The 15964-nt window shown below is 37.5% G+C and overlaps 2 protein-coding genes across 5 annotated transcripts in view; one reads left to right on the top strand and one right to left on the bottom strand.

Annotated features, from left to right (window-relative positions):
- The window catches only part of LOC142241729 (uncharacterized), an 18900-nt gene extending 11812 nt beyond the window's left edge, over positions 1-7088 (top strand). Inside the window, exons 3-10 of one of the 4 annotated variants that reach the window (XM_075313513.1) lie at positions 2743-2815; positions 2884-3081; positions 3152-3265; positions 4723-4809; positions 4865-5016; positions 5073-5205; positions 5873-6330; positions 6683-7088. In XM_075313513.1, the coding sequence (XP_075169628.1) occupies positions 2743-2815; positions 2884-3081; positions 3152-3265; positions 4723-4809; positions 4865-5016; positions 5073-5205; positions 5873-6319 (1204 nt within the window). In that variant the 3' untranslated portion in view covers positions 6320-6330; positions 6683-7088. Of the gene's footprint in view, positions 1-2159; positions 2816-2883; positions 3082-3151; positions 3266-4103; positions 4690-4722; positions 4810-4864; positions 5017-5072; positions 5206-5872; positions 6331-6682 lie in introns of those variants that run through there. The other 3 variants (XM_075313510.1, XM_075313511.1, XM_075313512.1) reach the window with 3 other exon arrangements.
- Positions 7089-8610: 1522 nt separating this feature from the next.
- On the bottom strand, positions 8611-14889 carry LOC142239761 (uncharacterized). The gene is made up of 4 exons (XM_075311535.1): positions 14829-14889; positions 14520-14701; positions 11036-12943; positions 8611-10945 (listed from the first exon to the last, which is right to left on the bottom strand). Exons 1-4 carry the CDS (start codon positions 14887-14889, stop codon positions 8879-8881), a joined length of 4218 nt encoding a protein of 1405 aa, XP_075167650.1. The 3' UTR covers positions 8611-8878.
- Between the last annotated feature and the right edge of the window lie 1075 nt (positions 14890-15964).

Below are 15964 nucleotides of genomic sequence, written 5' to 3'. Positions count from 1 at the left end.
CTACGGAATTAAGTAATATGAGGAAATCCTGCAGGAAGCTCTTTAACAAGGAAAAGCCCACTAGAGCCCCTGAGGATTGGGACACTTACAAGAAGAATCTGAGAGGATACAAGCGAGAACTGAGAAATGCTCAGCATAACTCTTGGAATGATTACTGCAGCAGAATTGAGAATACGACCGAGGCTTCCAGACTACGGAAGGTTTCATTAAAACATCGGAGGGCAAGTGGACAACGTCCAGTGAGGAGACGCTGGAGGTACTATTGGACACACATTTTCCTGGAAATCAGACGGTTGAACCAGATTCTGGCGATGCCACAGTGGCTCAGTGGTCGTTTCCTATCGAGGAAATTGTATCGGAATCTAGAATAAGATGGGTGTTAAATAGCTTTGGACCATTCAAATCCCCCGGATGTGATGGAATTACTCCGGCGGAGTTACAAGCAGTGACTGACAAAATTATCCCCTGGTTGTCGGCGATATATAAAGGATGTATCAACTTATCATATATCCCAGGAAAGTGGAGGGAAACAAAAGTCATTTTCATACCTAAAGCGGGAAAAGCCTCTCACTCGAGGGCGAAGGATTTCCGACCAATCAGCTTATCCTCATTCCTACTTAAGACTCTGGAGAGGATGATAGATATTTTTTTTAGAACTAGCATCGATTCAAGTTTGTTCTCGAAACGACAGCATGCATACTCGGGCAGGTCTACTGAGACTGCATTACATGAACTAGTCAGCTTTATTGAAAGCTCACTATCTGTCAAAGAATACACAATCGTGGCGTTTCTAGACATCGAAGGGACATTCAATAATGTCCATCCGAGCTCGATATTAAATGGACTGACAACTCTGAATGTTGATCCATGTATACTTAAGCTTTTAGACGAACTTCTAATGAAGAGACGTATTTCAGCCACACTAGGACAAGCAAACATACAAAGGTATGTGAACAGAGGCACTCCCCAAGGAGGAGTTCCCATCCACAATCAGAGATATTATTCAGAGGGCCCTCCGGATGACTGAGAAATAGTCATGTACTGCAAAGATCGCAAAACTCCCACGATTAGGCCCATATCCTTAGGGGGTATTGAAATTCCCTTTGGTGAGTGTGCAAAATACCTTGGCGTTATTTTGGACAGGAAGCTGAACTTTAAGCTTAATATTGAAGAAAGGGCGAGAAAAGCAACGGTAGCTTTGTACTCGTGCAAAAAGGCAATAGGAAAAAAGTGGGGACTAAAACCAAAAATTGTGCATTGGCTATGTTGTAGTCTGGTGGCCGGCACTTCACCAGCCGACAAGTTTAGATAAAGTTCAGCGTATGGCGTGCTTGTGTATCGCAGGCGCAATCAGCAAGACAGGAACAAATTCTCTTAATGTCATGCTGCATCTATTGCCTTTAGACATTTTGGGCAAACAGTCAGCTGCAACAACGGCTGTGCGGTTGCGCGAGCTATCTCGGAAAAAAGTTACGGTCACGGTCAAAATAATGCCAGATGTGCCTAACGTAGTGGATTACACTTTGGCGAGTCCACTTTTCGACAAAAAGTTTGAGACTCTAATTTAAAAGTTTGAGACTCTAATTTTAAGACGTAAGAATTTTTTTCTGGTTGTATCTTAAATGATACAGTGCACATTTAAGGGTAAATTATGCCAGATCCCCATGCGATTAAGATGTAATATCTGAGAATCGCCGTTTATGTCGGGTTATGTCCGTGTGTATTGTGTCCATTATTCATCGTTCACATATATAGTTTGCAACTTTTCCCCTATTTTCATGATATTCAGTAATTTGCATGTGTCCTACTAAAAATTTACATTTTCATAGACTTCAGCATTTCTGCACCAACATTTTCAAAACTTGTTCTTGTTGCATACCAAAAAAAGAATGTAAATACCATCTTCCATAAATATATGTGTATTATTCTCCTGTTCTTTAGATTCAATAGGTATTTTTTGATGTTGTGAATTCAATGTATCAAAATGTTTAGATACATAGAAATGCCAATGTTGTTCTAGCGCCACATACAAGCGAACGTCTATTTGGGATATCCCGATTTAGTATTTTTAGTACACTATGTTATACGGAGAGCAATACACTACACAGTTGTTGCTATTTTAAGATCTGAATGTGCCTCTTCCACCACTAAGGAAAAATTGAGTTCAGTATTTCTTTAGCTTCCGACGCGTTAACATAAACACTTTGAATTCATGTCATTGTGAAAGAAAACAGATAAATGTACTAGTATTTCTGTCATGTATCAGGATGACTTTTATCAGGGACCTAGAACTCGTCAAAATAGTCCCAAGCAGAGACCGGTTTATAAAACCAGCATACGCGTCGAATCTCCTACTATTTATGCAGAAGCAGATCCCAGAGTTTTTTGCAGAAATAAAATTCTGTTAGATGAACGTCGTCATTCGTTTAATAGTGCGGACAATGGACCAGTTTATGGCAGAAATACTCATAGACAAATCAAAGAAAATGCTGCGCGTATTTCTTATACAAGCTATATAGATGGGGAATATATGGATGAATCTGTTGTCGACGATGAACAATTGGAAGTTATTGACACAAACAAAGTAGTTCGTAATTTAACTGCCATAGGGAGATTTTTGGAAATGTTACAGGGTCTGCCGTTGCCCCGTCTGTCATTAACCACTTCGTGCATATGCTTTATTATTGCAATATTTATATCACCTCGTCCCTGTGCTCAAAATATTATCTATCCCGCTTTCAGATTGTCGTTTGGTACCTTATATCCAGCTTATGCATCGTATAAAGCTGTGCGCACAAAGAATGTTAAAGAATACGTAAGATATAATATGCTCTCATACAAATGGCTAGTTTCTATTATTATGACTTATTTCCCCATTTGTAGGTCAAATGGATGATGTATTGGATTGTGTACGCACTTTTCACTTGCACTGAAACGTTTACAGACATCTTCCTATCGTGGTTCCCATTTTACTATGAAGTCAAAGTGGTCATTGTACTCTGGTTACTGTCGCCCGCCACAAAAGGTAGTTCAACGTTGTATAGAAAATTTGTTCATCCCATGTTAACACGGCGGGAACAGGTGTGTATGAATATTAAAAAGATATAAAAGAAAAGTGTTTATAATTTTAAACATTTGTTATGAAATTTAGGAAATTGATGAGTATCTAAATCAAGCCAAAGAACGCGGATATTCTGCTGTATTACAATTGGGTTCTAAGGGTGTCAATTATGCCACAAACGTCATTATGCAAACAGCTATTAAGGTAATATTTTCCCTTGCAAATATTCTAAGCGTATCTCACCGTACATATAACACAACCATACAACACCTATTCTTACACTAATTATTAATCTTTCTTTCACCTATTTTATATGTCACGTAAACGAAAAGTTTTTCTCATTTTGATAGACACGTTTTTAGGATACGTAATATCACCTCATTTTTGGCATTGATCCGGAGTTGAAAATGCTCAATATTATCAACAGAATTTTTCTTCGAATAATAAAATGTATTGTTTAGAAAGATTGTATATTGAATAATAAAAAATCTAAACTACAATATCTTTTGTTTTTTGCTTATTAGCCATTTTTCTTGGCTTATATGGCAGGCTTATATTAATATTAAAATTAAAATTGTATAGTGTCCTCCTAAGAGTATATTTGTACTGAATTAGTCTCCTCATATTAGATGCAAATCGATAGAGGAATACTAAAATATATTGATAAACGTTATGAAGTTTGTCCCGAATTTCCTGTTTCGAGCATAACATCATGTTTGCTTTATCATATGATCACACTAAAGAATTTTGTACGGAGAGTGATTTCAGTAGGAAATATGTGTTAAAGAAAACTGAGAAAAAAAATTATATACATACATATCCCTTTGTCTTTCGAGATTTGTTGTATAGTGGAATAATTATCTACGGTGACATATCTTTTTTTTTCATTTTTTGTATGTTATATGTTTGTTTTTGTTCTGTTTTATTTATTAAGTTAATTTTCCGTTGCTTTCTTTTCATTTGCAATCATCATTAACTGAAATATCATTGCGATTCACTCTGGTAACATTGTACACTTGAATGCACGTGCACGATATAACAGACTTTTCATGGCATAAATACCAATAGTAATTCAGGGCTACGCATGTTGCCTTCGTCGCAGTCAGATGATGCCATATATACACGTAGTGTAAGAAGTGTCCAAGAATCCGATCACACGCAATGGCTAACACGATCGAATTCATTGCATGACACGGGTATAACAAAGCATGTCGCATTTTCGGAAGATTATACTCAAGAGCACGAAGGTCATACTAATCATACTATTGCAAAGGGCGAAGACATTGGTGCTGCCCGTATTCGGGATTTGCCCATAAGAAAAACCAGATCTAAAGATGTTTCCGGCGAAAATAACAAACGTCCAAAAACAACAGAAAATGGTGGAATACGCGGTCGGCGAAAATTGCGTGAACCAACGCCTGAAGTGGACGTGGAAGGGGAATGATATTATACTGGGGCGCTCAGATCTCATAGAATGTAGTGCTATGTCATACAACGCCCACACTTACAAAATTACATATACTCAAATTTTATACTTTGCTAACATTATTAACTACTAATTATATTTTTTATAAACAACAAATTGAAATGTCAATACAATTTAAACTTCTAAAGTCTCAACATTAAAAGTGTGAATCCTTTAATATATACATTTGAATTAGGGTGGTGGTAATCTGGTGCAGACCATACGTCGAAGTTACAGTCTGAGTGACCTTTCTGAACCAGATATTCATCGCACTCAGGATGAGGTTAGTATACAAATAAATTAAGATTTTCATTACACATGAAATTACACATTTAAAGGTTGATGATGTTGTAACTATGAGGCCACAGCAGAGAGTATTACGCCCTCGACTTAATACCCCTGTAGGGCGATCAGCGTCAGGAACACGTCACTCAACCGGTATGTATTTTACGGAAGTCGATGTCACATCTAAGGGTACTGGGGATATGAAGTAAGTTTTAAATTTTAAACACCAATTATGAATATAATTGTCAGTGTTGATTTCAGTTACAACATCCGTTCATCAGATGATATAAGTTCCGGTTACTCCAGCGCTGAGCCTATAGCTGGCGGTTTGAGCCGAACTTCATCCATGACAAATGCTTCCAAGACTCGAATTAAGGCCAAGCAGCGTACTGAGGTAAACTTTAATTTATCTAAAACAAATTCCAGTGCGTATAACGTTTATGTAGTTTGCACGCAGACATTAGATCTCTTGTTCTTATGAAAAGAAGAAACAGATTTCATATAAAGATGTTGTCTCGAATTAGTTAACTATAGTGTTGATTATGAGACTGCCGTAGGTCAGCCACGGAGAAAACTAATCAAAAAGGCATAAGTGTAATAGTACTATAAAATGCGCGGGAGCCTGAATAAAAATTAACTGTTATTAGAGATTTTTCATGTTCCAACGGCGAACCCAGACTTTTAATCTTGGTATCGTTGCATAGGGTTGTAATATATGCGGATTATTTTAAATATTCTGTTTGTTCGATGTTTCAAATGAATCTCATTTACTACATAATGATTAGCGACTACGCTAAGATTTCAAAATTCACTGGAATTCGCCAAGTTTTACAACAAATTAAAAAACCCAGCGAAAACTGGGTAAGTAGTTCAGATGAAAACGGTTTCACAAATATAATGCAACATGCTACAATAGCTGATTAATCTAAATAGATTTACAATTTAGATAATATACAATAATGAATCCTCCATTTTTTACACAAACCTTATGAATTATATTTGTCGATATACATTTTTGTTCTGAAAAAGTTAAACTCATAAAATGTTCGCATTAAACCCAGGTGAGAATGGTAAGCGACAATGACGACAAAGATGAATTAACGTCGCCTGAATTTGTTGATCATGAAGAAGGACGTGAGATAATTATTCACGATGATTTTGTGGACTCAATTGAGATTCAAAACTTAGATTCTGATGAGTTTTTTGAAACAAAATCGAATGGTTCCAACGATGATGACAACACTAACAATAAAAATCCGATACCTTCTAAATCAAGTATTAGCGACGTAAATCAACTTGATGTGAATAAATTACGTTCGAACTTAAGGGAAATTGAAAACCATTTTAGAGATAAGCTCAACAAATTATCAACAAACGAAAATACCGCCATCCCGAACAGAAGATTATATGTCCATAATAAAGGCCAAGCACCAAAACCACCAAATCAACTGCAAAATGAAAATGGTCCTAAAAGCGTGCACTCTAACGCCAAGGAAACAGAGATATGATTCTGTATTCGGTAAATATGTTTCAGGAAGCATCTTTTTAAGTCGCGTTTGTTCTAATTCATAATAATTCTAATCCTATGGCTGTCATATTAACAAAGCAATTGCATTCGAAGCCTCAAATCCTATTCATACTACTTTGCTTACCAGATACCAGTTGAAGTCGAATGCCACTGCATAATACCGATCCTATCGGTCATTTAATTTAGAAATACTAATTAAGTTGAGAGTTGTACCAAATTATAGTGTTTTTGTATGTAATGTCGACTTGTACAGTTCTTGAGCATGATTGTTATATAAAAGTCTTGCACGGTTTAAGCAATGTTTTACCAATATAGGTTTCATTTTTATTGTTTTTATTTTCAGGACAAAATATCGACAAGTTGTACAACCCTGCCTCGCAGCAAAAAAGCCGAGAAAGCTGTAGCATCTGCAACAACCTCCACCAAAATTCGAACCAGCAGACACGACAAGTGAACTACATTATATACAAGTGATTTGCCGTTGAATCTATAATGTAAACCATTTCTAATAGATTTTCCATAACAATACTCACATAACTTCATAAAACTGATGTATAATAGTGTGTGACGTATGTTAATCAAGTATAGTTAATCAGAGATAATTAATACCAATTCACACAATAGACTGTTCGACAAATATTATTCCATCATCATATTAGTTATTGAATCGCTTTGTTGGAAAACAAACCTTGATGAATATGATTAATCGAATTGAAAAATAAATCTGTAACCATTCATATTACAACAAAGCTTTTTAGATATTTCTGCTCTAAGTAAGTATTAACCCATTTATAAACAAATATTTTTTATCACTTCATCATTCAGCCAAAAGTCGATAATCGGCCTTCGGCGTCAAGAGGCCGATTTTTCGAAGCCGAAGCTTTTTGAATAATTTATTTCATATCGAATTGTCACAGTGTAGAATTTGTCTTAGTCATACCACCCAGTACAAATAAAACGTAAAAAAATTTAAACATCCCTTGTTTGCCATTATAATATAAAACCACTGAATTTTGAATTCTAAAAAGTCTGTTGGTTCTAAAAGAATATTATAAGACAAGGACTGAATATCTTTTATTATTGTTTTTGCCTTTGTTGAATAAAATATGCTAAAATTGAACTAAAACACACCAAAATCTTTTGAAACAAATAGGTTTGGCTAGGTATAATTTTATACTTTTTTGTTGATTTAGTTTTGATTACCCACCTCAGTACCCACCCACCTTAAAGAGACAGACTGTTAGTTTAAACAACAAAAATGACGCGTTCGAACTTAGCACCATCAATAACCTCTGCTGCTAATATCCTAGGCTAGGTTAGGTGGCAGCCCGATGTATCAGGCTCACTTAGACTATTCAGTCCATTTGGTGGTATCACAATGGACTAATATCCTATATTCCTCTTCTATAGTTTATGATTTTATATACACCCAAAGAAATTTGTTAGTAGACACAACAGAAAAAGTGCTAAATCAACAGAAAGTCTGGATGGGAGTATATTAACTTTGTCATACCGTTTGTAACACATCGAAATATTGCTCTAAGACCCCATAGAGTATATATATTCTGGGTTGTGGTGAAATTCTGAGTCCGTCTGTTCAAATCACGCTAACTTCCGAACGAAACAAGCTATCAACTTGAAACTTGGCACAAGTAGTTGTTATTAGTGTAGGACGGATGGTATTGAAAGTGGGCCATATCGGACCACTTTTACGTATAGCCCCCATATAAACCGACGCTCAGATTTGGCTTGCGGAGCCTTTTGGAGGAGCAAAATTCATCCGATCCGGTTGAAATTTGCTACATGGTGGTAGTATATTGTCTCTCATAAACATACAAAAATTGGTCCAAATCGGTCCATAATTATATATAGCCCCCATATAAACCGATCCCCAGATTTGGCTTGCGGAGTCTACGAGAAGCAAATTTCACCCGATCCGGCCGACATTTGGAACATGGTGTGAGTATATGGTCTTTAACAAACATGATGTTAAGAAGTTTTAAGATGCCTTGCCATCGGCCGCAACCTAAGTAATTCAATTGTGTATGACCGTCTTTAGTGGAAGTTTCTACGCAATCCATGGTGGAGGGTACATAAGATTCGGCTTGGCCGAACTTACGGCCGTATATACTTGTTTGAATTTTACGGCGCTTCTGAGAATCTCCACCACTTCGAAAACAGTCGTATACGATATCCAAAACTCGTCGGCCACAGAGAAATGCATGTTTGTGTGGGTGTCGTCCTCAAAATGAATTAAAGAACTCCGTCGTATTGAATGATTTGAGTAATTTATTCTCTACAAAAAATATTGATCACTTATTTGATATATTACAAGTACTTTTTAGATCCTTACATTTTGTTGGACATCTTACATCTAGGACGACAGAAACCAAACTAATACCAACATTTACAAAACAATTTATATATTGAGCGAAAAGGTCAATTGTAAATACATCTTAAATGTTGTCACCACTTACATAAAACAATTTAAAGATAAAAAGAAATAAATAGGAGTAAAAGAAGGATACGAAACAGCTGATTAGCGATGACACTGATCTGCTTTGCCAACATCCCCACCCCCGTGAATGGACCCCGTGTGGTTCACTTCACCACACTCCTGAACATCCAAGACAGCAAGTTTCGAAACAGGACGTCGTAAACAACCATTGGCGGTACTAACATCGGCTGATCTTGCGACGCCATCCTTACCCAAAAACAGCTTTACCACTCGTCCTCTTTTCCATTTCGATCTTGGTTGATCTGTTTCGCATATTAATACTAAAGTACCCTCTGATAACGGTTTAGCAGGGAGACACCACTTTGTTCTCCGGGTAAGCTCCGGAAGGTACTCCGTAATCCAACGATTCCATAGACAATTCTTTAGGTTTTGTAAAATACGCCATTGTTTCCTCAAAGAACAAAATCGGGGATCAAACGGAGCTGGTGTTTGCGTCGAGTTGGGTCCACCTATCAAAAAATGATTTGGTGTTATGGGTTCGGATTCCTCTGGAGTGACCGGTAAATGGGTTAAAGGCCTTGAATTAACGATGTTTTCACATTCCACTAAAAGGCTGTATAATGTTTCTGGGCGAGGCGTTTTCTCTTTTAACGTGGCATACAATGTCCTTTTTATCGATTGAACGAGACGCTCCCAGGAGCCACCAGCGCTCGGATCAGAAGGGGTATTATATTTCCACCGGATACCCAACGGTCTCAATCCACGATCAATTTTTTCGAAGTCCAAAAAATTTTGTTCATTTCCCAGCTCCTTGTTGATTCCCACAAAATTTGTGCCATTGTCACTTCTGATCTGGATGGGGACTCCACGGCGGTTTATAAAATTTCTAATACAGAGCAGACACGCATCACTAGATAAATCGGTGGAAAGTTCGATATGAACGGCTCGAGTCGTCAAGCACGTAAATAGCGCTACCCAGCGTTTCTCTTGACTACGGCGGACGGCTACTAGTACGGGACCGAAGTAGTCCACTCCCGTGTACGAAAACGGTCGAACGTAAGCTCTCAATCTATCTTCTGGAAGAGGTCCCATAATTGGTTGAGACGGTTTGCATTTGCGGATTTTGCATTCACAGCAGGCTGCTTTGATCCCTTTCAAAGCACTACGAATAGATGGAATCCAGAATTTAAGACGTATTTCACATATGACAGATTCGTCATTGATATGGTGGTGACGGTCATGGTACCCTTTTATTAACAAACTCGTTAACGGATCGTTTTTAGGCAATATATATGGTCGTTTAGTTCCAAACGAAACAAAAGGTGCGTTGTCAATTCGTCCACTACATCGTAGATTTTTAAATTCGTCTATATAAGGATTTAGAGCTTTTATCGTGCTAGTTGGGTACACAGGCATCTTCTGTGAGAGGCGAAAATATTCATTACTATATGCAGTTTGTTGTACCAACCTGATTAAAACCCGTTCGGCGTTTTCCTCTTCATCCACAGAAAGTTCTCCTCTAGTAATGGGAAGTTTTTTGCGTATAGAATTCAAATTATTAACATACCTCAAAACCCATGCTGCGCATCTTTTTAGTCGCCTATATTGGGAAAATCGTGTTACATCAAAGATTGATATGTTGGTACATTGTGTTGATAAAACAATACGCAGTTCCTCTTCACTGCACGATTCTTTTGGGCAACTTTTGCTGGAAGGCCAAAAATCTATTGAGCGACGCAAGAACTCGGGTCCATTTTTCCAGCGACCATTAGGATTATACATTAAACATAGTCGAGTGCCATCATCGGCCGGGTTCATTTCACCTGGTACCCAACGCCATTGCTTTTCATCAGATGTCTCTAAAATTTCTGCAACACGATTCGCCACAAACTGCTTATAACGACGATGTTCTGACGTCAACCACTTAATGACCGTACTGGAATCTGTCCAAAACCATATTTGATGTGGGCATATGCTGTGGTTTTTTATGATGGCGTCTTTTAACCTCACAGCCATTATAGCCGCCTGCAGCTCGAGCCTAGGAATGGTCATAAACTTGTTCGGCGCGCAATTACTTTTCCCAGCCACAAAAGATACCTCGCATTTGCCATTCACATCCAACCTCCAGTACGCCACCGTTGCCATAGCCTGCTCGCTTGCATTACAAAATATGTGCAGGGTAGTGGGATGAATAGAAATATTAGGAAAATAACATCTGGGAATGGAGAAATCCCTTACCTTTTTTAAACCGCACAACCAAGAATTCCAACTGTCGCATAAAGCCTCAGGGATTTTTTCATCCCACTCCAAACCACACTTCCACAGCCTCTGCATAAAAATTTTTCCGCCGATTGTGAAATCAGATATGAACCCGAAGGGATCATATACGGACATTATAGGACTTAGTGCTTCACGTTTCGAAGGTGTCCTTTTATTTTCCAATATATCACACGTAACCCGCTTAAATTGAAGATCGAATACGAATTTGTCAGTTGCCGGCGACCACTGCATGCCCAATATTTTCTCTGTTTTATCAGCTGATATGTTTACGTTTGTGATGGTAGGGTTGCCAAACTGTTTGTTAATTTCGTCAGAATTAGAAATTATTTTGTGCATAGTAAATCCCGCGTTGTGATGAATTTTAATAACATCATGCACAACCCTCATTGTTTCGTCCTCGGAACCAAAGCAATCCACATAATCGTCGACATAGTGGCGTTGAATTATGGCTTCCACTGCTCGCGGCATTTCATTTCGAAATTTCTCTGCGTTAAAATTTTTAATGTATTGGGCTATTGTTGGCGAACATGTCGCTCCAAATATTGCTCGTGTCATCACGTATTGCTTAACGGGCTCATTACGGTTTTCGCGATACAAAAAACGCTGGAAATTTTGATCTTCTTTACGAATCGCTATCTGCAAAAACATTTCTCTTATGTCCCCACAAACAGCAATGGGTTGTTCTCTAAATTTAAACAACACACTCATTAATGATTGATTTAAATCTGGTCCAGGTAACAGTCGATCGTTTAGTGAGACACCCTTTACCTTGGAAGCAGCGTCAAAAACTAAGCGCAGACTTTCTTTGCTGGGATTGAACACCGCAAAATGTGGGAGAAAAAATACATTGGGAGATGCTATATTTTCTTCGTCGGGAGAAACTAGCCGGGCATATCCTTGTTTTATGAGATGATTCATTTTATCTCTGTACTCCCCTTCAAACTTGGAATTACGATAAAATTTGTTTTCGACCTGCTGGAGGCGTCTCAATGCGGAACCATGGCTGTCCGGAAATATTTTCATTTCATCACTTTTCCATAAAAGGCCACATTCATACCTTCCGTCACGATATTTTGTGGTCGATTTGAGAATATTAAGAGCCTTTTCTTCCGATTTTGCCACAACAGGTTTTGCATCCAGTTTTACTAAAATGGACTCGACTTCAAAATATTGGTTCATCATTTGTTCCATGCGAATATTTTCGTCATGGCGTTTTGCCACAAAAACACGTTTTACTACATCCTCATTCTCCTCACCAGTCGGTCCATATATTACCCATCCAAGTCTTGTTCTTACCGCTATGGGACCTTCTCTGTCCGGACATCTGGGTACCTCAACTGGTACCGTCAAAAAGGCGTGAGTTAAACTTAATATCATTTTCGGCTTCGCTTTGTAATAATCTTCAAGTGGCAATTTAGCTAGATGATGATTCGATTTTATATTCTTTATGGAAAACGATTGCGATGGCAGCTCCAAATTCTCGACCAAATAGATTTTTGACATCTCATATTTCTCACTCCCATCTTCAATGCCACTTATTTGCATTTTAACAGTCTCCGTTCTTTGATTGCTGCTATATCCGTTCAGCCATTGCAATTTCAAATTTTCCCTTTTTCCCTCCAGACCAATTTGCTTACCGATATCCCACTCGAGCATTGTGGCATCAGCTCCGTCATCTATGAATGCATAGGTGGTTATACATTGTTTGGGACCATAAATTTTTACAGGAATTATTTGAAATAAGATTTCTCTCTTTTGAGTACCTGCATGCAAATTTACCACTTCCCGTGTACTTTCATTTTCAGCCGGAATGGCAACACTACTGCTTTGTTTATTTTCTTGATCATCAGAGTGTAAAGGTGGGTACTATGTTTGTTGGCACGAAAAAAACTTCACTTAACCATTCTTTCGCGTTGAAAAATGAGAGTGTTGACAATACATTTCGAACGAAGAAAACAGCTATTTTGGAGCTATTCCGCGTTTATTTCTCCGCAATTTAATTGACAACATCGCCAAATGTCATACTATTTTTACTTATACATACGCAGCAGCTGATTGTTTACATACACGCATTAATGATAATTGTTTTGAAAAGTGTTTTTCTACCAGTATTTGGATTGTTTTGCAAAAAAATCTCATACAGCACTGGACACTAATAATTGTTAAGAATAAAGCTCCAGCCGCTCTACTCCTGGTGTCTTACCACATTCTGCAACAGCTTTTACAACTTGTGGTACATTGTCTTCTTCAGCTTTTCCAAATGGATACCGTCAATTTGTAACGCACATCAAAAAAACATATAATTCCGGTGTTATGCTAACTTTTACATCATGCGCAGCAATGGACTCATTCATCAACAAACTTAATTCGTTGGTGTCCACAATATCTACACAATCGCATTGCAATACCATGCTGTTGCCGCCTCACTAGCAATTTCAAATCCAGTGGTCACCACCACGGTTCCCACAAAGGATAATAACGCCATTTCATTTGCCAATGTTGTTACATCGGGGGGAACAACCAACTTAAGCCCATAACTCAAGTTCAAGGGTAGTTCCTAAGCCAAAGTCACTGTTCCCGACTTATATTTCGTCACAAAGGGATGTTAGTGTTCTATACCAGACTCTTCGTTGACTGAAATTAATACATTGAGAAGCAATTGGCTGGTTTACTGAAGGATGTTATACTCTCCCAATGTATAAGTTCCAATAACTATTTCAGTCACGTTATGAAATTCAACCAGTGTTTTGAATTGATAAAATGCAAGAATGCCGCTAACTGAAATTTAAAAGCCACAACGAAATTAAATCGTTTCATTCCAGCCTATCGCAATCATTTTGGACAAATGATGAATACAAGAAAATTATTTTGCTATTTAAATAAAAATTATTTAATTATTTGCTATAAACATTTATTTTGGATATAACTTTGTTCAGAAAAATTTACTAATTTTTTATTAAAAAGTATAAAACGTATAAGACCACCCAATTACTTATACCCCGGTATATAAAAATAAAACAAGTTCGATTATAATTTTATTATGATTTTTTATTAATTTGTACATTTATACACTAATTAAAGACCCTAGAACACAATGTTTTCTTTTCTGGATTATCAGCTTTCTTTCATTAATATTGTTATATTTAAAAATTTTTAATTATCATTTCTCATATTTAGCTTTCATGTTGTTTCCATTAAAAATTAAAATTGCATTAACATTTCTTTTGTTCAGTTCTCATTCATTTACGCCTCTTACACACAAAAAACGAGCTCGCTTAACAAATAGAAAAGGGAGCAATTACGAGGAGCGGTAAAATAATAAAAAAAAATACAATTCATTTCTTTGTAAAAAATGGGTGTTGAATGTAGAAGCACTGGGTTTACAGAGATAAGACGAAATCGTTTTTAAGCATATTTTAAAAAAGAAATCTTCATCGATTACATCTGCAGTATTATGACAATTAGCTTCTTCTACTTCTTCGTGTTCTGTGCAAACATTATGTTGCATAACATTAGTCAATTCTAAATTAGCAGGGGATGATGATAAATGGTGGACTGGTTGTATCTCTACAATATGACGCTGATGGAATGCTATTGTTGCTGATGGCTGAAGCGATGATGGTACTGTTGTAATAGGCGGAGTTTCCAACGGGCACCGGTCGCCGATTGGAAACTCCTAGAAGACATTCCTTAGGGGTAAAATTTCACCCGGCCACTTCTTCGTCAGCAAAATCCAATTTAACAACATCACCTGGTAAACATTCCTCCACATCAACTTCATTCTCTGCCGTATTTATACGGTTCAATGTCATTGTAATATCCGACCAGACTTAAGTCCCACGGTAGCTCCTGCTAAAGCCATTGTAGTGGTGGGAACAACAACATTCGATCCAGCTGCTGGTGATACTATTGTGGATGATTGTGAAACCACCATTGCATTAGTATTGCATTTGTATTACTAACGGCAGCAACAGTCGATATTGCATTTGAAGAATTAGTAATAGTGGCTAATGTTGGAGTAGTATTTGCTGCCACCCCAATGGGACCACTCACTACTTGGGCGGCCGTTGTATTTGGTTGTTGCAATACAATATTTGCGGTCACAGCCACTGTGGTCGTGGCAGGTGTTGAGGGTGCTACGTTGGAGTTGTTCACTGTAGCTGATGTAGTGGCTGCAATTGTGGGTGTCAGGGATGTGAGGGCAGATGCTACTGTGGCAGAAACGGCTACAGAACCAGATGTTGTTATATATGTTATATACATATAGCACTCCGTTATTTTTATTTCGTCAATCTAATTGCATTTTTAAATAACAACGCGAACCACTTTATGTATTCTAATTTAACACAAATCATTTGAATAAATCAATTATTTCTTAATTCACATTACAAATGGCGCCATGTTTTGAAACTAACTAATCTCAACATATGGAAGGATTTAAAGCCGACCTAATTAGGGACTATGCACTTTATGTCAGTTTTTCAACTCGAAAAAACAAAGTACCACAAATGAAAAAATATTTCGGTAGTTTTTCGCATTTTTGGTTTTGTATGGGATTTCGCTTCGGAAACCGAACATAGTACCTACCTTAATAGCGAATTATGATATTTATCACAACCATTAACGCCGCATCTTTGTTTTTTAAAACATTTACCAACCTGATGTTGTCCTTTTAAACATGAAAAACATAAGTGGAGTCCACGAACTTTTTTCCATCTCTCATCTACTGTAACGTTTTTAAATGCTGGACAGTCGGTAAGTTGTTGGCATGTATCTGAGCAGACCATGCACTTTCGTACAAAGGTTGTTGTTAATGCATATTTACCCTTCGACTTTTTCATGGATTGTGACGACGCCGGCAGGCCGTCTGAAACTATGTTGGCAATT

Source organism: Haematobia irritans, chromosome 5 (genome assembly GCF_050003625.1).
Source record: "Haematobia irritans isolate KBUSLIRL chromosome 5, ASM5000362v1, whole genome shotgun sequence".
NCBI classification, from domain to species: Eukaryota; Metazoa; Arthropoda; class Insecta; order Diptera; family Muscidae; genus Haematobia; species Haematobia irritans.
This window is presented reverse-complemented; position numbering and strand designations above follow the sequence as displayed.

Coding starts and splice junctions, on each gene's coding strand:
- LOC142239761 (XM_075311535.1), bottom strand. CDS start 14,889: ATGACATTGAACCGTATAAATACGGCAGAGAATGAAGTTGATGTGGAG. Junction 14,702..14,828: donor TGTGGAGGAATGTTTACCAG/GTGATGTTGTTA, acceptor CTATTACAACAG/TACCATCATCGCTTCAGCCA. Junction 12,944..14,519: donor ATTGTCATAATACTGCAGAT/GTAATCGATGAA, acceptor CAACAAACATAG/TACCCACCTTTACACTCTGA.